Source organism: Photinus pyralis, unplaced genomic scaffold, assembly GCF_008802855.1.
Source record: "Photinus pyralis isolate 1611_PpyrPB1 unplaced genomic scaffold, Ppyr1.3 Ppyr1.4_LG6, whole genome shotgun sequence".
In the NCBI taxonomy this organism is placed as follows: Eukaryota; Metazoa; Arthropoda; class Insecta; order Coleoptera; family Lampyridae; genus Photinus; species Photinus pyralis.
In genome coordinates, this window is record NW_022170663.1 from 16522083 (window position 1) to 16547480 (window position 25398).

The 25398-nt window shown below is 36.4% G+C and overlaps 1 protein-coding gene across 2 annotated transcripts; it reads left to right on the forward strand.

Moving 5' to 3' along the window:
- Positions 1-25057, forward strand: LOC116173369 (supervillin). 2 transcript variants are annotated; one of them, XM_031490799.1, is made up of 8 exons: positions 1-149; positions 19784-20018; positions 20245-20467; positions 20519-20629; positions 20678-21001; positions 21455-23398; positions 23446-23729; positions 24770-25057. In XM_031490799.1, exons 2-8 carry the CDS (start codon positions 19887-19889, stop codon positions 25010-25012), a joined length of 3261 nt encoding a protein of 1086 aa, XP_031346659.1. In that variant the 5' UTR covers positions 1-149; positions 19784-19886; the 3' UTR covers positions 25013-25057. The 2 variants fall into 2 exon arrangements, with proteins under 2 accessions (XP_031346659.1, XP_031346658.1); XM_031490798.1 differs by lacking the exon at positions 1-149 and adding an exon at positions 13380-13517.
- Positions 25058-25398: the final 341 nt, after the last annotated feature.

Below are 25398 nucleotides of genomic sequence, written 5' to 3' on the forward strand. Positions count from 1 at the left end.
ACCGTCGATTCAGTGGGTCCTCAACCTTCAGGTTAAACGCGTCGGAGCCGTAGTCGCGCGCGTAGTACGTCAAACGCGGAAACGATGCCGAGAGTGACAGCTCAATGAACGCATTTTTTACGTGCCCACTACTACTAATTACGAAACAGGCAAGTGAAAAATTTAATTATTCGCAAATTATTGAAAATCGATTCCTGCGAGCCGTCTTGGACGGGAGGAACAAAACCCCCATTCCAAAATTGCAGTTGCATCGCACAGAGTGCTCGTAGGTATTGATCGCGTCCCTTTGACGAATAGACCATCTGTCTGGTCCTTTTCTTGCCATTTTCGGCTTTTTACCATATATCGACTTAAAATTAAACGATGACTAATTCGTTTTCCCAAACAAGGATCCAGCACGGCCTGTCGCAATTTCAGAAGTTCGATACGTATTGATTAAAGTTTCATTGTAGCTTTTAATACAAATAATTACGGCCGATTTCGCCTAGTCAATATATAATTACCTGCTCATTTAAATAAACGGTACGCTTAATAGTTAATATGACTTTCGTTTTAATTATGTATGATTTTTCAATTCATTTTACGGTTTATCTGTAACATTACTTTATTAATTAAATTCGTTTGTGCTATTTTAAAGAAAAATTGGAACGTTCAACTGTAAAACGTTGAGTACATATTAATTGATTTCGACCCCAAAACGAATAATAGTTACTGAATACGTAATTATGTACTTAAATCGCTATATATAAGCAAAATATCCGTCCAAACAGAATTAACAATGAGTTTTTTGTTAACTGCACAAAATTATTCAGGTTTCTTAATTAATTATTTATAAATCTTGGAAAGAGTTCCGATAATTAAGTCATACAAAACTAATTTTGGAAATATTGGGGATAATTATCACGCAACCCTCGATTCTGTTAAAAGTTTTGGTAAGGTCAATAATAGTTGTGAACGTTCCGCTAAAAATAAGTAGGTACATACAAAAAACTTCTCCAAATGTGCTGAAATAAAAACTCCAAATATGAATATTAACAAGATACGAAGAATCGCATACGATTTTTAGTAGGGGAATTTTTTGACACTTAGCTCGCATTCGGAAACCAAACTTTTAATCCGGCTCATATTCATTCTTAATTACTCAAATTTAGCGTACGGGTTATCTGCCAAAACACGTTATTTTGCGTTATTTAAGGGTCCGTATACTGTTGTGTTAACAAACGATATCGTAATGGTAACGACTTGATCTGGAACGACAACTATACTCAGTACCATTGTCGGTCCAGAGAAAATCGTCCGATCGTTATGAATTCTCATTAAAACAGTAGGCCGAATGAATAGAATTTGTTGACATTATAACTATTTTAAAGGAAAAATACACTAAAAGTAACAAGGGAGGACAAATTCGATGCTAATAAACCTCACGTAATAGAGAATGCTTGGAAAAAATTAGTACAAGCACTAAGATGCATCCGGTGGATTTTTAAAAATATGGAAAGTACATTTTATCGGGCAAAATATTTTTTTAATAGTAAAAATGAGGTGAGTTATGGCTATAACGACTGAACGAGTAGCTAAGGGCTTGTCGTAATATAACCACAAAATTAACGCCATATATCCTTACGAAACGATCCATTTTAGCGTACAGGATAGAGCATCTCGTTACCGAACGATAATCGCTGTGTAACGACATCGTTACGCGTTCTGGAATAGGCCCCGTAGTATGGACAAGATAACGTTTTTTTTCAGATAACCTGTACTCTTTAACGTTAGTGGTACATTATAGGGCTGATTATGCTGCAAAGAAAGCCAGAAAATTCTGATTACCTTCGGAGATATGCCTGAAAAGCGTTTATTTGTTTCTGATGTTATTTGGGCAAATACTGGAATGTACAGAGCATAACCATATGTCTAGACTCTATAGTTTTAAAGCTCAATATTTACTTCATAGATATAATAAGCTGTAATACTTGAGAAGACAAACTGTGTGGGCGTAGCGCTGCTATTGGTTTTCCTTTTATTATAGTGAAGTGCTTTAAGGGCGGGATATACCAAAGAATTTGGACCCATTTAAAATGGAAAAAAAGGTATTAATTATGGAGTTGGAGAAATTTGTCCTGTTACCTTTCAAAATATGGCCCTATTGCTACCTTTTTTTTTGCAAAAATATGCAAGGATTTAGTAAACCAATTGCAATGAGAACCTCCAGGGACGGTTTACTCAGAAAAACGTGTGGTTACTCCAGTTCTTGTTCCAATTTAAAGATACACATAATTTTAAGTGATTTAAAACGGAAGAATGGGTGGTAGTTAGTTCTAGAGTGAGTTACTATGCGTGAAAAAGTTTGGGCCCCCCATTCAAAATTGTTGATTTGGGGTACATTCAACTAATTTTGGAAGGGGGCCAAACTTTTCGCATCTAACTTCCGGTTTTATGACATCATCAGTTTCGAAGGATCCGTTACTATAATTGTTCGATTATGGTCATAAGGGATAATTGGAAAGATAATAAAAAACGGAACATCAGAACACTTATTTACGTTAAAGAGCACCGTTGCCGAGATATGGACAAGAAACCGTACCGAGAGGTCTCAATTCCAAGTACGGATTTGAAATTAGTGAATGAACCGTTAAAGATATAGTAATCATTTATATAAAATGAAATATAATGCTTTTTGTACCCTGTAGATGATATTCACTTCAATAGATGTCTCGTCCAGACTATTAACTTTGCTTTTATGAGTACTTTCCTCCGACAAACCTTTTCCGAGATATTTGCTCTTAAAATTTTGATATCACCAATGGGTATATTTCTTCGAGACAGGATCGTCTTTTGTGATTACCCTCCTCCGACAATCTATTCTTGAGATATAAGGAATTATTTATATCCGATCACGATAAGGGGCCGAGGAGGAGGACTATGGTTGGTAGAAATTAATTCCTTCTCCATTGTCTTTTCAAAAGTTTTATTTGGCCCCACTAAAGATATGCGTATGCAAAATCTAAGACCAATTCTAGGACGATTCCCCTAAAAGTAGTTCAACGCGACAGAACCGGGGACAGAACTAGGTCCGGACTGACGGACAAAACGCAAACAGTAGCACTTTTTTTATTCTTAAAAATTTCAATGCACCATCCCGTATATAGAGTGTATTTTTTGATGTGCCATTTCAATTGGTGCAAAAGTTGCTAAATTTATTAAAGTTACTTCTAAGTTGTCTTTTTTTCAAAATTTAGTTTGGGGAGAGGGCTAAACTGTTTTCATTTCTATAATTTTCAATTTAAATTGGGGGTTTTCAATGGACCTCGTTGTAATCGATTGATTTTTCATTTTTCATCAGAATGGAGCTCCTGCCTGCACTTTAGATCAATTCATCTTTTATTCAGGGCTTTGGCGGATCAATTATTTTTTAGTCTTTTCGTTCGACATTTCTACTTGATCAAAATTTAGGGTCATTTTTTCCTGCGTGATATTTCAGATCAGGATTTTTAATTTTCGAACACAAACGAAATTTCGAATAATCAAATCTGCCTTTCACAAAATTTTAGTTCTTTATTAACGAGCTCCTAGCGCATTTTGCGGTATTTGTCTGTCTGTCCATTAGTATGATATCTCGAAAACGAATGGACCGATTATAATTTAATTTTGTAGGTGGATGTAGACCAAAAAATAAGGAAGGCCCTTTTCTCCGTTAGTTATGAACCGAATTACGTGAAGTGCTGATGTATTTTGAATTGAAATTTAAATTTCGATGTTTTTATCATTATCTCGGTTCACTTGCTCATTGCACCCGATTTGTATTGTGGTATTTATCAAAAAATGAGATGAGATCGGATAAATGAGTGGGAGGACTGCCTTCCTGTACCACTGGGAAGGTTCCACCTTCGCCCAGGAAGGTTCCACCTTCGCCCAGGAAGGTTTACCGATGGGCCTGAATAGGGAATGCTTTTTTATTATACCATGGGAATGCTTAAATTCGAATCACCCCCGGGCCACGATTTGGGATTTTCTTGTCACAGTAGAGAAAAACATTATTCCTTGAGAATCTTGCTGCTCCTATTTCTATTTAGGATTTCGAGTCACTATTGTAGCAATTCGGGGGGTGGGGAGTATTAGAATTTATACAGGAATCAAGATAAAAGTTTTTGATGTGCCTGTACGTATTTAAATGTTATCAAACCCTTTGGTGGAGTAGAGATGTTTGACGATTATACAACCTAATTAGGAGGAAGATCGATCCGCAATCTAATTAGCTTCCCACGTTGCGTAATTGAGGTGCGAAGAAGGTGCGCCTGGTAAACCTTTTCTCGAGCCTTTTCTCTTTATTAATTTAGTTAATTTCGTTTGTTTCAATGACTTGATTATTATCCGCGAAACCGCAGAGTTTGAAGGTAACTTATGAATCAGAAATATTGTTCTCTAATTGAATTGCGAGCATTTCTGGGTCAGCGCGCAACTAGTTTTGCTTCCATCATTTGCCATTTACAAGAAGTGAAATATATGAACACATTCGGGTCTATTTGTGTGACTTTTATGTTGAGTTTTATTGAGACTTCTAAAAATGCTACTCCTTTTTTAGCAATATTATTGAATTTCTTAGATGTAACAGGATATCCTTCAAGATTATGTACGGGATAGGAGCTTTCTTATGAAAACTGGAAAAACCAATCATAAATCAATTAGAAAATCAAAAGAAAAAGGGGTTGATTTTTGTTTTTGATTTAGCTCTATTATCGCTTTGTATGTTTTACTGCTTTAAACAGCGGCCATTCAAAATTGTGAAACGAATCAAATATTTTTCACTCGATTTTTCATATTATCTTATAAAATATATTTCGTGAGAGATCTACACTAAAGGCTGTACTGGCCAACTCCAAAAATGTTTAAGCTTAAAAATTTTTACACATTTCTCACTTTTTATTGTTTTTTGTTTTCATAGCTGTTTTGCTTGTTATTTTATAAATCGTTCGTGTTCGTGTTGCGTCTCTCGCAAATTTTTTTATGTACGACTGCTTGATAATGCGGTGATTTCAGTCGCAATTAGTGGCCATAATTTGCAATATTATGGCCTAGTCCATAATGATAAAGTAAAACGGCCGCCTGTCAATGTGACAGTCGTACTTAGGTGTCAATCCAAGGTAAATTCAAGTATTTTAGAAATACTTGACAATTGCTTGACATGTGTTGTCAATGATATATAAATTTTATCGTTTATTGAATTCCATGAAATTTTCATTTTTAAGGGTTGTTGCAGTCGTACATAAAGCCTTGTATATATCGCGTCCATAAATAGGTCTTATAGGGACTCGCCTTGTTTATTTGTGCCTCGCTCGCAAGCTCGCTCGGCTAAATAAACGTCTCGTCCATAAAGACCCACTTTATGTACTTGATATATAAATAGCTATTATAGATAGAACCTTTTTCGAAATCATCATTTTTTAAGAACCTTAGGGCTTCAATCAAAGTATTAGTGTTACATTTGCTGTAAGAAAATTCATCATATACAAAGTAGTTAAAGTGGCATTTTCCCATTTAGATCATACATTATTTTGGGAAAAGCCATGTTTCAGTCTTGATTGCAGGTAATAACCCACAAAATATTTAATGTATAATTTATTTTGCTGTACTAGACCGTCAAAAGATCTGGCCTTTAATGCTTTGCAATATTGGTAATAAGCAGCATTTTAATTTAGGTCGCATTGTGTAAAATATTTGGAAAAATACGATGTTTCCATAGCTATATAAAAAACACAATTTTACGGAAATCGAGGACCCCAAGGAATTTATTGAACGTCTCGATTTTTCCCCCTGACTTGCAGTTTACACTCGAATGTACATTAACACATTGAGCCATCCTCCAAGATGTGTTAATTGTCAGAGGCAGCCGGCGGGTGGTCTATTTTAAGAGAGAACATAGAAAACGCATTCGAAACGCTCTACTGTAATCAATTCCGTCTGTAAATTGCATACTTGTTTCAATGACTTTATTGCGGCACACCATCTGCGAAACCGCAGATATTGAAGGTAAAATTCATGAATCAGTGCTACATTTCCATAATTGGGTATTTCGGGGTCGAACTACGGACACGTAAGGAACGATTGCTGATGGGGATGTATAACGTGGAACGCGGAAGACGTTTTAATTTATCTATGATAACAAGACACTCTTAAGTATACAGCTTAATTGATTTAGTTAATGATCCATTAAGAGGAGATAGTGGCATGACAGACGTTGATCGTTTTGACATTAATAATAGAGTGACGCTTTAATGGGGAGTTGGTCTTTGGAAGGTGCGTCGTGTAAATATGCTGCATTATTAATGTCTTCGATTTTTGCTCAATCTCCGAGAGTGTGTATTAATTTCATATCCAATTAGTTAATGTCACTAATTAATTTTGTGGTCAACTTCTATTTATTATGTAATTATCTTGTTTTGACATTGGATAATGTAGCTCTTGTTTATGTTTAGGTTATGAATCAAAGAGATTTCCAGAGGTCGTAGTTCTTCTTTGCGATGGGTAGAGTAACTTCTGAAAGTAGGCAAATAAGTTTGTTGCAAGTACTTGATGCAATTTTTCATAATTTATTAACGGTTCTTAATGTATACGTGTAATTATGTTCAATTAGCGCTTTTTTAATATCTTGCACTCTTATAAGAACGCAAATCAAATTAATTTAACAACAAAATTGACGTTATGCATTTTCTAATGTACCCGACTAATTTACTTAATTATTTATTCATATTTTTTTAAAAAATTATACACATCAACCCCCCACATCAAACAAGGAATTAGGTTTTCCTGCAGTTTTCCTAATTCGTAAGGTAAATACCGGAGTAGTATAGACCAACTTAAGACCTTCTGCAGCGGCACCTCTAAATAGCATTATGCGGGTCACTCTGTAATTGGGCGCATGCCTGTTGAGGGCCCAAAACAAGAGAGGGATAATAATATTTATTTAAATTTAAATTTTTTCAAAAAAGGACATTTCCAAGAATGAGGATCTTTAATTATGGGGGTGAAATCAATTATTTATTTATCAAACCCAAAAGTCGGGTAAGAATATGTTAAACAAGTGTACCTCAAATTTTTTCAATATTTTGAATTTTCTTAACTCAAAATTAGTGAATATCCTTCATTTTGAAAGCGATTGGAATATTCTGCATCTTTTTAACTAGAAGTAGGTAGTGTAAAAACATGTTTAAGGGCCTGAGGGAAAGCACACTGCTCTATTTTTGAAACTCCGAATTATTTAAACCGAAAAATCGTTGTAGAGTATTTTTAAAGCCGACATGTATCCTTTAAAATTCACTATTTTGAAAAACTGTTGACACAAAAGTCTGTTAGGGATAAATAACCTTGATTTTTAAAACCATCGTACTTTAAAATTATAAATCTTCTCAGTCCAAAAGTAGTGTACGAAAATGTGTTTCATTTTGAGGGAAAGCATACTTTAAATTTTTCCAATTTTTTGAATTTTGAATTTGATCTAAACTTTAAAAGTCGTGGAAGAATATTTTTAGCGTTTATTTAAAACATCTTTTCCCTTCCTTTATACTTCATACAGGATGATCCATTATTATTAGACAGGTGCTTTGAATTTTTTGTCGAGATTTTAGTTTTGGTAGTTTAAATAGTTTGTTAGTTTAGACCAAATCTCGTCTTATCTTAAGATCGAACTACCATGTCCAAAAATCACGTTCGCTATTCGATGCGGAAATGCGGCTTGTATTCCTAGCACTCTTCAATCTTTTATTTGTTTGAAGAAGTTTTTTTACCCTGATTTTGGGAAGTTTTCTTTGAGTTCTCCATTGGTGTATGGATCAAACTAAATATTTGTATACAGCTACTTTAAAACATTGCACCTAAATCTGCCTGTAATATACAGAAAAATCCTATTCAATTGAATTTTTGGTATTGTAGTAATCCCTTTGACACAGCGATTGAGCTTAACTCGAACTAGAACATTCACCTTTAAAAAGACAAATTAAAACCTCTCAGAATTTAAACTTTATTCTACAAGAAAGAACTTCAATACTGAATTATTTAAAACCTATTTGAAAAATCGATTGGAATTTTCACGTGAAGAATTATAGTCATTGACTTTAAAGTCATCATCTCCTGAAAATGTTTTTGAAATCCAGCTTGTTTAAAATTCTCGCATTTTGGAAACAATTTTTTAGTTGTTACCCTTACAAATGTTTTTTAAAAAACTTTTTAGGAGAAGCCAAACACGCGAAACAACGAAAAGCGTCTTTGTGTCGATTTGCAGAGATGAGCGATGATGAGAAAAACAGTTGTTGGCAATGACCTTTTCAAATCGATGTGTTAGGGATAAATAATTTCCCTTGATTTTTAAAACCTCAAATCGTACAAAATTAGTGAATATCCTTCATTTTGAAAGCGATTGGAATATTCTGCATCTTTTTAACTAGAAGTAGGTAGTGTAAAAACATGTTTAAGGGCCTGAGGGAAAGCACACTGCTCTATTTTTGAAACTCCGAATTATTTAAACCGAAAAATCGTTGTAGAGTATTTTTAAAGCCGACATGTATCCTTTAAAATTCACTATTTTGAAAAACTGTTGACACAAAAGTCTGTTAGGGATAAATAACCTTGATTTTTAAAACCATCGTACTTTAAAATTATAAATCTTCTCAGTCCAAAAGTAGTGTACGAAAATGTGTTTCATTTTGAGGGAAAGCATACTTTAAATTTTTCCAATTTTTGAATTTTGAATTTGATCTAAACTTTAAAAGTCGTGGAAGAATATTTTTAGCGTTTATTTAAAACATCTTTTCCCTTCCTTTATACTTCATACAGGATGATCCATTATTATTAGACAGGTGCTTTGAATTTTTTGTCGAGATTTTAGTTTTGGTAGTTTAAATAGTTTGTTAGTTTAGACCAAATCTCGTCTTATCTTAAGATCGAACTACCATGTCCAAAAATCACGTTCGCTATTCGATGCGGAAATGCGGCTTGTATTCCTAGCACTCTTCAATCTTTTATTTGTTTGAAGAAGTTTTTTTACCCTGATTTTGGGAAGTTTTCTTTGAGTTCTCCATTGGTGTATGGATCAAACTAAATATTTGTATACAGCTACTTTAAAACATTGCACCTAAATCTGCCTGTAATATACAGAAAAATCCTATTCAATTGAATTTTTGGTATTGTAGTAATCCCTTTGACACAGCGATTGAGCTTAACTCGAACTAGAACATTCACCTTTAAAAAGACAAATTAAAACCTCTCAGAATTTAAACTTTATTCTACAAGAAAGAACTTCACAACCACCAATACTGACTTGTCTTATCCAAAAATATCCGTTTAACCTACACCTATTTGAAATTTGTGAGATCCTCGTTCGATTGGAATTTTCACGAATCTTGAATCTTCGTGAATTATATTCTGGAAATTTATCATTTTCCTAACGAGTGACTTTATCTACTTTTTTGGACTCTTGTCATCATCTCAAAATGTAATAGAAATACTGAAAATGTTTTTGAAATCCTGTAATTAAGCTTGTTTAAAATTCTCGCATTTTGGAAACAATTTTTTAGTTGTTACCCTTACAAATGTTTTTTAAAAAACTTTAAGAGTTAGGAGAAGCCAAACACGCGAAACAACGAAGATCCGAGCGTCTTTGCCTAATAATGTCGCCAATTAATTCCCAAATTTGCAGAGATGAGCGATGATGAGAAAAACAGTTGTTGGCAATGACCTTTTCAAATCGATGTGCATCATGAAGTCATTCCTGTTTGTTCTTATACAAATTACACACCGTGACCGAAAGAAGAAATCAAAGTACTCATTTTGATGTTTATCGAAGCCTTCAATTGGTGTGAGCTGCAGGTTGTGACTTCGTATCGGAAATCTTTACGTTTGATTGCAACTGTAAGCGGGTCATAAGTTTAAGTTATGAAACATTATTTTTTCTAACTGGAAATGGTCAGCGATTATTATTTCTGTTCGTGATAAATTAACCGGACGTTTGCTTTCGATTCGGTTTGTATTATTCCATTCATGCGTTCGAGGATTAATTTCGTTGCCGGTTACTGAACCATGTACTTGTATGGTTCTGAAACGAGTTCGTAACAGTATGTCATCTTGTAAGTCAGCTAGAGCGCAATTGAGCCGCATAAAGGCCAAGGATAATTTAGACGCGTATAAAAATAAAAACGTACATGGTCAACATCGAAAAGCAATAATAATTAATTGCGTAGGTTTTCTAGCAGGAAGGAAATTTGCTTGCGAAATACAAGTGATTAGTGATATCAAATTTCTTCCGATGATGCAAATAAATCGCCAATGGGTAATTACAATTCATTACTTGGGAACAATTTATTATTACATGCATAGCTGTTATAAATGTCTAAGGTAAAGAAAAGTGCGTCGTTTTTTCCTTGTAATTAGACACTAAAAAAAGGTAAATTCAGGGCCCTACTCCCAGTTTAGTAGTAATTTTAAAAAGATCAATCATCTAAATACATTGTAACTGGCAGCTGCTGCGAAATATTGTCTATTGAAGTGGCTCATTTTTTAGCGCATTTCCACAAAAATAAAAAAAATGCGCTATTGTGGCCACTGTGTCCGTACGTCCGTCCGTCTGTCCGTCCGTCCGTCCGTCCGCTCGTTTTGAGACGCTACTAGTTTTTTATCTTAAGAGCTATTGTTCTACTTTTTTCCATTCTATTTGGTTCGTTATGGTGTCGAGTCTTGCACCAAGGAAGGAATTTTTTCTGTACCGCTTATAAAAAAAGTTATTGTAAAAAAAACAAAAAACCGTTTTTTACATGTTCTATAATTTTACACTTTTGCCGTTTATTAACGATCCTAGATATCGTTTATAATTTTGCATTGCTGTCTGTCGTCTGCCTGTTGGTCTGTCCATCTGTTCCTTTGTCTGTCTGTCCCTCTATCTGTCCGTGTGAACCATAACTTTGTTTAGAAATGTCCGATCGCTTTTACATCTCCGTTAGTTACGAACTGAATTGCATGAAATTCAATATGGGCATAGCTTTAGCCATATAATACGCAATGCCAAAAGTTGAGTCGAATCGATTCAAAATTCACAGTGCCCTTTTCGCATCTGGACCATTTATAAACCGAATTGCAAACTTTTTTAATTATAAAAGTATTTAAATGAAATTTGATACATAGCCACTTGGAATAAAAGCAAATTTAACGCCAATTTCAAAATTTGGTTTTGCGCAGTGCCAACTTTCTTATTTATGGAGGGATTTAAATGAAATTCGATACATAGCCACTTGGAACAAAGGAAAATCTAACGTTAGCTTCAAAATTTAGGTTTGCGCATGCGCAGTTCCAACTTTTTTATTTAGAAAAAGATTGAAATGAAACTCTTCTTATAAACTGAAATTGAAGTAGCACGTCAAAAATGGATTGCACATGTGCAACGCTATCTTTCATATTTGTGGCCGGATTTTTACAATTTTAACAAAAGTTGCATTTTACAAATAAGAAATGAATGCAAGTGGAAATGCGCTTTATGTAAATCGTTTTTTTAACTTGTTCTTAAATTTCCCTGTAGCACTAAATCGCTTCCTGTCTATATTGGTTTGAACAGTTTATTTATCTATTATTGTATGTGGAGGTAGTTTACACCCCTAAGCAATAATAGTCACCTACTGTAGTGTCCAGGGTTGTATGTACAGCTACAATTTTCTTTCTAGGGGTACAACATTGAAAACCTCAGAAACTTACGTAAAACAAAAGTCCTTTCGTGGTTGTTGAGAAAGAAAAGTAAAGAACGCAAAATTTGGGAAACGAACGCAATTGCCGACAAATTATGTGCCCTTTCTTTCGAATTTAATCAATTGTTTGTTCTCTTGCAAGTAGAAGACATCTTTGGCAAGTTTCTTAGACAATTTTTGCGCGTATTTTAGCTAGCAACTTTCTATACTATGCCCTTGTGACACTCTTACCTTGTTTTAAGAAACCTAACAGAATTTTACGGTCTACTATACCGGAACCACTACACTATCAACTACCTATGAGTAGAGGAATATAAAACCGAAAATATTTTCCATGAAACTCCATTTTGTTTTTGAAGCAGAAGCCTAAAATGGTGATCAGCGATGCCCGTAAAAGCACTCGCTTCTCAGTTCCCAGTCTTGGGAAGAGATGCCTATTAATTTTAAATCCCTGCGTTCTTGGAGATATTCTATATCTTGTCCAGGGGCGGACTGGGTACTTACGGGCCAGGTGGAATTGCATAGGTTACGGGCCATTAAAGTATTAGTGTAATGAAGAGGGGGGGGGAGCTCTGCGGTGCACCACAAACACATTTTTTGCTTCATTTTAAAGTATTCCTTTCTCGATAATCAATTAGAATATAGTTTTTTTTAAATTGCAGCTGATAATTAAAAGTAACAAAATATAGGTACAAACGAGGCGAGTCGCCTATAATTGTGTTTCAGCACTTGCAAAATACGAGAAAAAATGATAAATTCATTGTAAAACACTTATATAAAAACAGAATTTTTTAATGAACAACCTAACATCAACCCCAATGAGAGAAACGTGTTAGTAATTTATTAATAGCGTAAGAAACTAAATACAGCACATACTTATAAATTTCCAACGGGCCAATATGACCTACAGGCCAGGTGGCAATCGCCACCCGCCCCCCCGGGCCAGTCGGCTCCTGATCTTGTCATTGTTGACATCTATATCTATCTTGTCATTGTTGACAAAACACATTACACATTTCAGTATCAAGGTTTTACCGAGATAATTCGCCGAAAACTAAACAAAGCACTCGTAAAGTCAATGTTTTCCCCCAAGTTACCTCACTTTTACGAAACTGAGTCAGAAATTAATCCAGTTAATTATCTCGGCCAAATATAACTTTATAATAGTTTCGGGGAATAAATTACGTTTCATCCTGCTCTTTAGAACCCGACTTGCTCAGTTTTAATTGATGTTAATATCATTAATCTGATCCTACTTCGGGTAATTATAGCTCGTCGCACTTGCGGACATCATCTACGTTATACAATCCGGAATTCAACTTACATAACTAATTTCAATTGCAAATTTCAAAGTACTGCAAACAAATACTACATAGTGGAATATCGCTGTGGTAACGGTGGCATTGACACATTCATTTGCAAAATGAAAGTGTAGGTAAATTTAGTTCAATTCGGATTAAGTCTGAAGGGCTTCCAAGAGGCATTTCCTTGTAATCCTTCCTTAGCCTACTTTAGATAAAGTAGGGACTTTTTAGTAACTTTTCAAATGTACCAGATTAGATAAGGCTTCTCGATTACGCATGCTCGGATTCCTCTATTTTTCTGTTATGGTCCGTAACCTTTGTTATGTTTTTGTGTGGGTGCGTAGGTTAATTGAAGTGCGCCCGAATTTAACAGGAAACCAGGGATTTTGTATTAACATTTTCGGGTGTAGTTTGGGATCGTTCATCTGTAACGAATTTGCAAGTATTTTGTTCTGCAAAACCGAACCGAGATAAAATGATTGATAACCTCAATGCGGTATGTATATTGTATATGTCATTACGAAGCCAAATTGGTACAAGGTAGCTTGTTTGTAAATTTCTACGGAAATTATTTATATCGAGAAAGTGCAGTTGAATTTTCCGGTTCACAGTAAGTTATTTAGATAGCACTCTTAGTTGCTATTATCGATAGATAGAAATTTGGGTCTGTGTTTTACGATTTTGTAAAAATATTTTCAAAGTGACCCCCCAATTAAGTAATTAATTAACGAAAGTTGTATTTGGCGGCCTTTTAAGATGAAAATGTGGAATTTGCAATGAAGTTTTAATGTAGAACTATAACTAGCACCACATCTTTGCGATTGGTACCATCTTTCTGGAAAGTTTACTGTCCATTTCTTCGTAATATTTTTGGGAATATTTTTGAAAACCTTTTTGGAAACATTCTTAGTAGTTTTCCTTGATATTAATATGTCTAGGTAACCTAAAGAAATCTTAGGAATCTCATTCTAATGAAATACTGTGTGGCTATCACTCGCTGAAAACCTTCCTGCAAAGTTTATAAAATTTATTATAAAATTACACACAAATCAATTGTAATTTAATTCGAGATTTATTTCAACGTGATACCTAGGCGGCAGAGCTGTAAATATTTTTAGAAAAAGAGTATTTTCGGTATCTAGTTACTGAAAGTATCTAAGATACCAGGTTTCTAAGATACTTTTCTCTTGAGCCGAAAAGTAACTATGTTTTAGATACTTTTGTAAAGTATCTTGTACATGTTACTTTTCTAAAGTATTTAGATACCACGAAAAGTAACTAAGATACTTTCAGAGTATCTTAGATACTTTAAAAGTACCTTACATACAAAAGTGACGAAAATTTTGAACGTTTAATTTTTTTACGGTCTAATAAAAACGTTTAAGATAAATGTGACTTAGGTACATACATACATACCTACATGTAATAGAAGTACAAAATTTATATCCTCCCTACACCATACATCTATGTATGGGGATTTATTGGATTTAGCTTATTGAACTGTTTGTTAATTTCTTTTCATGTAAAGGTTTTTTAAATAATCTAAGTATCTGAATATTACAAAAACCTGTACCACTATGTATGATCTAAATGTAGAAATTTTGGTTAGGTCATTAATGCTTTCTATAGTAAAGTGTATCCATGCCATATACTCACTCAATTTCGCTTGATTTTGAGGTAATAAACAAATTTCTTAAGTGATATCACAATAAATATCAAAAAAATGCCGAGCTTTACCCTTGACTTATACTGTAAAGTATCTTAAATACTTCAAAGTATCTTAGATACTTTCAGGTACCTGAGATACATTCATATAATTTAGTTACAGTATCTAGATACCGATGTCAAGTATCTGGGACTTAAGATACTTTTTATGTGAAGTAACAATTTACGCATAGTAATAGTTACTTTTTGTTAGAAGTAACTATAATGTAACTAGATACTTTTTGCGAGTATCTTTTACAGGTCTGCTAGGCGGTATGCAGTGTCCCCTCATGAATAATTTGCTTTTAAAATATTCTCCTCATTTACAATCGAATAACCAATCAAATTGAGGTTGAATTGTCGTGATATAACCGCCCTTACCCGGGTCCCGGTGGAATTAAAAATGCGAGTCGTGTTTTAGAAATATATGTCTTTAATGAAAGGGATACGTTGGTTCAGTAACCTTATGAAGCAATGCTTTTAGCGGGCTTCCCGATTTTCTTTTATATAGCTACGCCCGCATACTGCACTATCTCAGTTCTACACCTAACAGAATTTCACTAAAACCAATAGATGTAATGCAATTTGTGAAAGAGTCATAAATTACTTATTGTATTTGGTTACATGAGAAAGGAGGAATGTACAAAAACACTCATTTTCGTCTTCGCGGTCGTACCCAAAGATCGACTAAGTTTGGGAGATTTGATTGGTCTTAGTTCTAAGTTCTACAATAATTATACATGTTTCAAAACTAAAGTGGTTAAAAAAGGTTTATGGGGAACAATATTAAATTTCAGGATGCATTATTAACGAGCGACAAAAAGCGAGTCCATGATTTTGGACTGTCCGTCTGTCTGTACTCTGTGTACATGATCACTCAGGATCGGTTTCGAATTTTCCAATTCTGTTTTTAGTAATATGTAGACAATGCTCAAGGGACTAGCTGATTAAATTTTGGTTAATATTCAAATAGATATTCCCTACTCGTATAATGGATTTGAACGTAACTTCTGAATACAACGAGGAGTACAAAGTATTTGATTTCAGAAAAAAGCTGTAAATTACATTTACTCGAAAACGGTAAGACCTATCACTAAAATTCTTTCACCAAAAACTTTTGGTGACTATCAGCTACAATTCGTACGATACATGTATAGAGATTCCTCAAATAATAAAAAAGTTTCTCGCAGAGTGAAGTTTACGCTTCTCAATAATCGATTTATCGACTTTGATGGCAATTATGATAATGTAGTTATATCATGTTTTCGATGTAATAGGCATAGTTAGAAGCGCTTACTATTTGGCATTATAGAACTGAAACAATTATAACAATATCTCGTGCGGGAGCCGAGATATTCCGGAGTAAATCTCTAAAAACATAAATTTTTATGAAGACACTTTTGAGTGGTTTTTTGACTATAAAAAATGTCATGACCACCGGAAAATGTCGTAAAACGCCATTTCGGATGAAGAATTACAATATCTACATACTCTACTAGGTCTGATCTTGTTATACCTTCAAAAATTTTTGTCACATTTCTAGACGACTTTTTTGCCCGATTTCGCTCCACTATAAGACGATTTTAAAAAGATGAAACGCGAATTTCTGGAAAAACGCTCTTTTTCGAACGTAAGTCTGCCATTTTTGTTAACTAAACAAAAATATGATTGCTTATTGAAAAAAGTGGTGGGTAGGTAGATTTACAACTACAAAAAATGAAAATCACACACGAACATAGGGGTTAGCAAATCTATTAACTTAAAATAGAGGTCTGACGATCTTGGCGGCCACCTTACTGGGCCCCTACGGCCAATCCATGAGTCCGGAAACCTTCCATCAAGATATTCCCGAGCGGAACGGCTACAGGTACATTTTCATGAGTTCCGCCAAGTCGTTACAATGGACCCTTAAATAGCGGTTACCGTGTAAGGATCCCTCGAAGAAGAAAGGACCCTGAAGGTTCAGAGTATAACGTGTTTAATGAAAAAATAAGTACTTTCCAAATCTGCAATAAAGTAGGGGGTGTTCCATAAAAAACCGCAAATTTGATAAGCCACTGAAATACAGCACGCTCCTGGCGATGAAAAATGTTTTAGAAACATGGCGACGATAATTGTGTACAATTTTGCTCTAAGACTTTTTTCCGTATCTTTTATAGTAAAGGAATTATGATCCGAGGGATCTTAGATGCTACACTCTGTATATTAAGTATTTTTGAATTGTGAATGGTGCATTCATTAAAAAAGGTTCATTTCAATTTTTAAAATGGGATTACTTGTACCTATACAGGGTGTTCCTAAATATGATGTAAGTACGGAAGGTGCTAATTTCATGACTAAAAGTTCATATAAAAATAGGGCCGCAAACGCTTCGTTATCGATGTACATTGTAAGTTTTTTCTTTATATTTCTTGCAGCTTTTTAGAGATTTCGCTCATATTTGAAAGAAAATTACGCTGAATGGCTTAGATAATTGGTCAAGTCAATGGTAGTGAGTATATACAGAGTGTTGATTTTTCAGGGGTCATGTTCCATTTTCTACCTCTGAACTTGATACGTCACTGTGAAACGAGAACTTACTTGTCTGATTGGTTTAGAAATGTTAGAATAAAAGTACGTATCTATAGTCTTTAAAATGGTCTAGTAGGTTCTGGTTTCATTTGGTTAATATCTTGTTTTTATTAGTTTTGGCAGCTGTTGGCATTGAAAATTATATCTTATTGTGTTTGCATAAGTTTATAACTTAAAGGTTTAAATATTGTAAAGTGTACGGTAGAACATCCTGTAGATCGGTAACGAAGCGTTTTTATTTATTTTATTTGCCTCCTAAAACTAAAATATGATGGTGACAAACGTAAAGTACATATTTTGGTAGCTCCCAGTGTTTGTTGTATTTTCTGCAACCAATTTAGTGACCGTGACCTCGCCGTGACGGTGCGATTTTGTGAAATGCCAGTGAAGTTTTTCAAAATTAAAAAAATTAGACAAACGCAGATACACGAAACCATGAAAATAGAAAAACAACTAATTGGCAATGTCATTTCCGAAATGTGATAATATAATGCTATTGGTTAAGCTTCCATGTTGAGCGGGGTTGGAAGGGGAAATTTAACCTTTTTTAAATCTTGTGATATAACGAAAATTATACAAATTTCGGGTTATAACTCGAAGGGTTAAAATGTTAAAATGCGGGTGCAAACTAGTGCCGTAGCGAGGGGGGGGGGACTTTTTGAAGGATTTTTAAGCAGTCCGTGGTAGAAATCAATGTGTTTTGTCATTCATTTAAGCCTTAAGAGATTAAACTTCTTCCCGCACACACTTTTCCCTTGGTATGTATAATATTTTCATCCCTTTAACGAATTGCTTGTAGCTTAGCAAAGGACACTTACCCCCGGTCATAAACCCCTATCCATTAACCCCCCGACAAAAACCCCCGGGTGACAATAACCTCCGCATAAATAACTCTAGGACAGTAAATAACCCCCGAACAAACTTGATACCTATGCATTCCTGGAAAATTAAGAAAAATAACCTAAACCTTGAAATAACCTAGTGTCCAACACTGCGGGGTGTCACCCTTCTGGTGAATTTCTTAAGAATTTTTGTTTGCTTTAGAAAAGGATCCACATACACATATCTACAAACTGTAGAACATGCCATAGGGGGTTTTTGTCGAGGGTTATTGTCTTCCAGGGGTTAATGGGTTTATCGTTCTGTATCGGAGAGGTATTTTATTTAGTTTACTGTCAATCTTGGTTGAAATATCAGGCGTGAAAGTTGATCGCATGGTGGCTGCACGCTTTATACTTCCCAGAGAATGAAATATTCCAAGTGAAGTTAAAGTGAAAATTCGCAGTACTAAATACATACATATTGAATTCATGCTGATTTGTCAATAGCTGGAGCTGAATATACAGTAGCACAATAAAATTAAGGTTCGTTGTTGGTTCAGCGTATAACAAACATATACTAATCGTATGGAACAAGTGTATTAATTTTTTGAGCCATATTTCCTGTAGAAATAAACTGATATAGTAACATGAATTATAGAATGAAATTACTGCGCCCTGCAAGAACCAATGATCGTATATCCGTAGTTTTTGTCCTTATTTTTTGCTAGTCAAGGAAATTGTGTAGAAGTGGAACATTTAACTTTTCGAAGGTCGATAGGCTAACATTTTTCTGATGATTTTCTTCTTATTTTACAAGATATAGCAATCAGTATAGTTTCCACTCGAGTCTTCATAAACTACGCTATTGGCCAAAACCTAGGCATTTACAAAACACCTTTTAACACTCGACTTGCTGCTAAAAGTCACTTTTTCGATTGTGAATAATTAAAAGGTGTTTTGAGAAATCAAGCCTATTTTATATCAGGAAATTTTAATTTTCATGACAGAGGCAGACCAGACTACTTTTCCTGCCGCCTGCCACTTTACCGGCAGCACCTGTCACATTGCTAAATGTCTACAATGAGACTGACAGATTGACATTAGTCAAAAGCGCTATATGAAAATTGAAATTTTATATTAAAATACGATTTCGGGTAAAATTTAATACGTGACTAGAAAATTAAGTACTCGACCCTAAAGGGGCCTCGTGCTACAATGTTTCCTCGCCAGTAACGTATCATTTTCCTGATTTTTATGTAAATAACTATTTCCAAAGGAGATCAAAGATTTTTTATTTTTCGTGCTCCAGACAACACCATTCATGTGCATTTCAGTCTAATACATCTGTTGGAATTAAAGGCTCTTTGATGCCTTTGTAACTTTTGAGGTAAAGAGCCACTGAGTTGTAGTAAATGGATTGTTTTAAATCCTTCCTTGAAATATTTTGTAAGGTGTTAGATTTACGTAGAACCATAAGAGCATTTTATTAGTTTATATCCGAAAAACAAATGATAATCCCAAGAGAGTTTTTTTGGTGCACAAGACTTTAGACAGCAACTTTTGGGTGCATCTGTTACGTACACATGTGAAACCTGTCATTGTATGTGTCACAGATAGATTTTTTTTCTATAATAAGCGTATTTTTTTACACGACATTTTTTTTCAGCGTGAGTGATGGTTTTCTTTCTAAAAGCAAAAGTCAAGGTGTAGTACGAGATGAGGAGGAAACCAGAGCATCCGGAATTAGACGTTCCCTAACAAATGCAGCGATGCCACAAAAAATAGCGGAACTGCAGGCGAAACTTCAGCAAAGCGGCGATACCGACTGGCGAAAACGCATACCTAAACTTAACAACGCCAACGAAGAACTTAGTCTGCTCAACGTGAAAAACATCTACAATGTAAGTAATTTAATAACTTTGACATTACGTGGTGAAGAGTGCTAAAAATGAAATACCACCTCTAACATTATTTCCGTACGTTTGCGTAGTTTATCAGCGTAGTCATATCGCGGTTCATTTCCATGCGAACGTTTGATTAGGCAGTATTTAGATGTGGTTTTATTTGGATTTGTTTGCCGTGCTGGCCGCGCTTACCACATGTGTAGTTTTACGTTTTTTGCTGAAGGAGGAACTCACGGAGAAGACGTCGATTTTGGCGGCGAGGAAGGACGAGTTGGACGCGGCGTCAAAGCAATGGAAAAATCGCGTAGAGCAGTCCGATGCTGTTAATTTCTCCGTTGCTGGACGCATGCAACAGGAGAATCACTCACCCGCCATTCCCATCAACATATCGGCGCTGATTAAAACCAAGCGAACACCTGTGGCGAAGACGTTCAAAGGAAAAGAGAGTAAGGCAAATGTTTTATTGCGTTCCATCTCTATTGGTCGATGTTATGCAGGTGGTGATGTCACCAACGACTGTACTTCTCTACCGTCATCTCCAGAAAAGAATGATTCCTCCACAGTCAAACGAAGCATCTCCCTGCCAGGTTCTAGAGATACAGATTCAGGTTTGTCACAATTACTACCGCGCGAGTTCTCATCTTAGACCCTTTCAGGCGCGCAAGAAGTATCGGTTACGTCGAGCCGAAGAGTACAAGTTGAAAGACCCGACAATATTACATTTACGAGTTTCTTCGAGAGCTTAGATTCGAAGAGGACCTGGATCATACCTGACATCTCAGTGGACGATTTCGATGTGGTCGCGAGGCAGTCCGGAGATCTTCTTGGTCAAAAGCGAACGGTGCGAGTTCAAAGACGAAGGGAGGCCACGAAAAATCCTCTTAAGGCGCTTGCTGCTCGCCCCGACATTTCGTACGAGTACACGGAGGTGAAAACTGGACTTGCCGAACGGGAGATGCAGCGAATAAATGTGGAGAAAAGTATGTTATTAAAGTGTTAATGTAGCTTTACGCATTGCTGTAATAAATGCATGTTGATTTGCTTATTTCACTAAATTGCTTGCGGCTCCCCCGATTTCCTCGCATGATATTTTGATCTGCAGATATTAAAAAATGTCACGTCCTTTTTTGAGTCATGTCACTTTCTTGACGAAAAATTAAAAGAAACGCTCTATGACACACCTTTTGGTTGCCTTTTTTTTATTGACTACCAGGACATCTTCTTTGCGCTTCCTTTCTTCACACTCCGATCATCCTTTCTTCCTTTTTGTTTCAATCCTCATTTTCCCTACTCGTTAACTCATTAATTGTTCATAACCTTGATGGAAGTTGCACTTTCAGCAAGTCATCATCTAATTACCTACACAAGCACGCAAACCTTTAGATGTTGTCTTGTAATTACAAGCTAACGATTTTTTTCGTAAATTTGTTTAGTTGCAAAATCATCAAATTTCGCCATAGAAGCCTTAGCGGGACTTGCCAGCAAAGAAGATTTCAGTTCTTTCGCCTTAAAACGTTCAACGTCACTGAATTCGACCTACCCTCCATTCACAGACTTGATGCTGCTCCAAGTTAAAGGCAGGCGTTTTGTACAGACAAGGTTAGTGGAGCCGATCGCGGCGTCTATCAACGAAGGGGATTGTTACATCTTGATTACCTCGAACGCCATTTACAACTACATTGGGGCGTACGCCAACGTCATCGAGCAGTCACGTAGCGCCGATATCGTGAATAGCATCCAACGTCACGGCGATCTCGGCTGTAAATGCGATCAAATCGTCACGATTAACTCGAAGAAGATCTCGAGCTGCAAGGAGGGCGATCTCGATAAGTTCTGGAAACTACTGGGAGCAAATTCGGACGTTTGTGTCACTAAAGCGGGGCATCCAGACGAAGACGAGATCTACGAGACGTCAATATTGGGAACGAATATGATTTACGAGTACAGGAATAACGAATTGATACCTTTGGATGTTTATTGGGGCGCGATGCCGAAGATTGAAATGTTAAGTCCGTTTAAAACGTTCGTCTTCGATTTCGGTAGCGAAATGTACGTGTGGAGCGGAAAAAGTGCCTTGCTCGAAGAGAAGAAGAAGGCAATCAGGTTGGCCCGCGAGTTGTGGAACGAGGGTTACAATTATGCGGATTGTGGGATTAACCCTGTTAGCGTTTCTCTTATCCTGGGCGCGCGGGATTGTAAAACTGAAGCTTTGAGCGCCACTTTTCGGCCTAAATGGACGTTGTTTGCTAAACTAACGCAGCATAGAGAAACAGTATTATTTAAAGAGAAGTTCGTGGATTGGCCGGACTACAGTCGGGTCATTAGGGTGAAACAGGACGGTGACGATAAACAAATTGAGGCGAAGTTTGACTTTAATCCATGCGACATCGAAGAAATGCTCGTTGACAAATACGTGGAGCCAGACTTGGTGGTTGACGGTCTGCATTTGGGGCGCGGAATTAGCTTTTATGACGAAGAGTTGAATCGTATGTGCAATTTTTCTACGCGTTCAGTTAGAACCTGGGTAATTTTTGATTATTCTCACGAAGAACTCTCTAGTGAATCGATCGGTCAATTCCATGACGGTAATAGCTACATCGTTCGATGGGAGTACTGCGTTAACACTACCGGCCGTGGTTTAAGCGGAAAACCTTCAAAACATATGCAGTCCGGCCGAGATTTGTGCCTATACTTCTGCTGGCAAGGTACCAACGCGACCGTTAACGAAAAAGGAGCCGCGGCGCTTCTCACCGTTCAGTTGGATTCGGAAAACGCGAGACAATTAAGAGTGATGCAAGGCGCCGAACCTCCCGTATTTCTCAACTTATTCAAAGGCAACATGGTTATTCATAGCGGAAAGCACGAGAAACCCCCCAGTCGCACACACCGTCTGTATATATGCAGGGGGGAAATAGAATTAGAAAGCTTCCTAACTGAGGTACCTTGCAGCATGCGGTCTCTCAGAAGCAGATCGTGTTACATCCTGGTCAGTTGTAAAACGGGCGAAGTTACCGTATGGAACGGTAGTAAAAGTTCTAGTCAAACATTGTCAGTCACCCGAAGGGTGGCGGAGAAAATAATCGAAAATCTCCCGCGAGAATTTCAATTCTCGTCCAACTGCGACGCATTCAGTTTAAATATGATCGAAGAGAATTCCGAGACTAAGGAGTTTTTGCAAGCTTTAGGAGGAGAGAAACGTCAGTTGTATGTGTCTCTGTCCAAAAATAATGAAGTCTTCAATTTCACCCCGAGATTATTCCACCTCACCAGTCTATCGGGAAAATTCGAAGGAAAAGAGCTGGCGTGCCCGCACCGAAGCAACCACATTACCCCCTACCCTTACCTACAAAATGACTTATACTCCGTTAGTCAACCAGGTACGTTGTTTGCGTTCGAGAATCGATTAATTGATTAAGTTCCTTAGCTTTATTCATGTTGGACAATATGTATGAAGTTTGGTTATGGCATGGCTGGTGGCCTGAGGTCGAAAGTGACAGCATTCTCGCCGATCAAACTGGTTCAGGCGCCATTCGCTGGCAGGAAGAGCGCAAAGCTGCAATGCAGACCGTAGTTAATTACTGTAAGCGCGACGCGAATGAAAAGAAAATACCGGCGTATTTGGTTTGGGCCGGCTTGGAACCACTCGCATTTACTAATCTTTTCCCATTTTGGAGAGACTGCGACGAGGTGACCGAGCTAAATATGCAGGTAAGTTTTTCGCAAGTTTGTTCCCCAAAAATACTATCTTATAGTTATGATTTGGATCTCATAGTCATTTAAATGGACACGTTTTGTGGGTGCTTGAAGTCCTTGAACCCTACTATCTTAGTGACTATCTGCCGCTGTGGTCCACCATTAGCATTACTAACCCCGCGACCAGCGCGATTTTTTCTATCGTCAGGAAATGGTGTATAAAGGCCAACGGCGGGGCGTATCGCGGTGAAGCACCTTTTTCGCTTACATTGAATTAAATAGGCAATCACTCACTCAAGCGGCGCAGCGAATCGGCGTATGAAATTAATGAAAGCGAAAAAGACGCATCGTCGCGCATAAGTGCGCGCCGGCCTTAAATCTTGGAAGCCAGAGCATGGATGGGAATGCGGGAACTCGCACGTGAGTCAAGGTCTTCTAGTGATTCTGAATTTTTTGGAAGTGGATCACCAAATTTCCCTAAGCCTCGAAAAAGTTTCAACCCTTTTCGCTCACTTTTTCTTATACATTCTAATGTTCCTTTATAACAGCCCTTGCGTTCGTAAAAATTTGATTTTGTTGCCGTCCAGAGTTTGTCTCCTCGACATCCCTTAATCTTAATTTTAGTTATGGGTAGTCTTGACTTAATTTTTTAAGTCAACCCATTTGCAATGTGTTTGTTTACATATTAAAATTGGTAAATAATGTATTTCATTGGGTAAACAGATGAGCGAAGGTTGACCGTGATCTTGTACCACTACAAAAATAGTACATCAAAAAGCTTTCACGGCTTATATGTCCCTTTTCGGTCCCTTACTTACCCACACGACAGAACTTTGTAAAAAAGATACCCTTATCCTCATCCGATGGGAGAGAAAGAGTCTAATTTGCTGTCAGTTACCTTTGTGACAATCTTGGGATAGTGAAAATTAATTTATTGTGTCAGATCCAAAATTTTTTCGAAAACGAATCGACCGATTTTAATAAATAAAACTTCAAAATAAGCCTTACTCTGTTCCCTTTGCTAACCATACAACACTAAATTTACATTTCGCTAGGATGGGCGAAAACCTGGAGAGATCATAGCTGTAGAAAAGGAACTGGCACTACTTACCAGATCGTCCTACCCACTCGAGCAGCTTTTGCAGCGTCCCTTACCCGACGGCGTCGATCCTACCCACCTAGAAAATTATTTGTCCGCCGAGGAGTTTTCGGAATTAATGTCCATGACCTTGGACGAGTTTAAAAAACTTCCGACTTGGAAGCAGACGTCAGTAAAAAAAGAAAAAGGTCTATTTTGACCTCTGTTTATATGTTTTTTTGATTATATTTTGTGTTTTAAACGGCCAAACCCTGTACTGTTCAGGACGTGAAGTCGGAAGTGAGGTTTGCCGCATGTTTTAAGTACGTGTAATAAAATTTGAAGCTTTTTTTAATTCGTAAGTGCCATTAATCGTACAAAAAAAATATTAATTCGCTTCCTTGTTTTGTAACCACCTTTTACTTTGTATTCTGTGATTCTCTCTAGTGTAAGTGTTTTTTTGGCACAAAGTTTTGGTGATATGTGCTTTAAGTATTTGTATCTCGACTGATACCACAGGGCTTTAAGTGTTTCTAATATGTGTATATAGTTTGTAAATTGTAATGATAGGATTTGTGATCAACTGAGTTACACATTAAAGTCAAT

Coding starts and splice junctions, on each gene's coding strand:
- LOC116173369 (XM_031490798.1), top strand. Junction 20,019..20,244: donor ACGTGAAAAACATCTACAAT/GTAAGTAATTTA, acceptor TTTTTGCTGAAG/GAGGAACTCACGGAGAAGAC. Junction 23,399..23,445: donor ATACTCCGTTAGTCAACCAG/GTACGTTGTTTG, acceptor TAAGTTCCTTAG/CTTTATTCATGTTGGACAAT.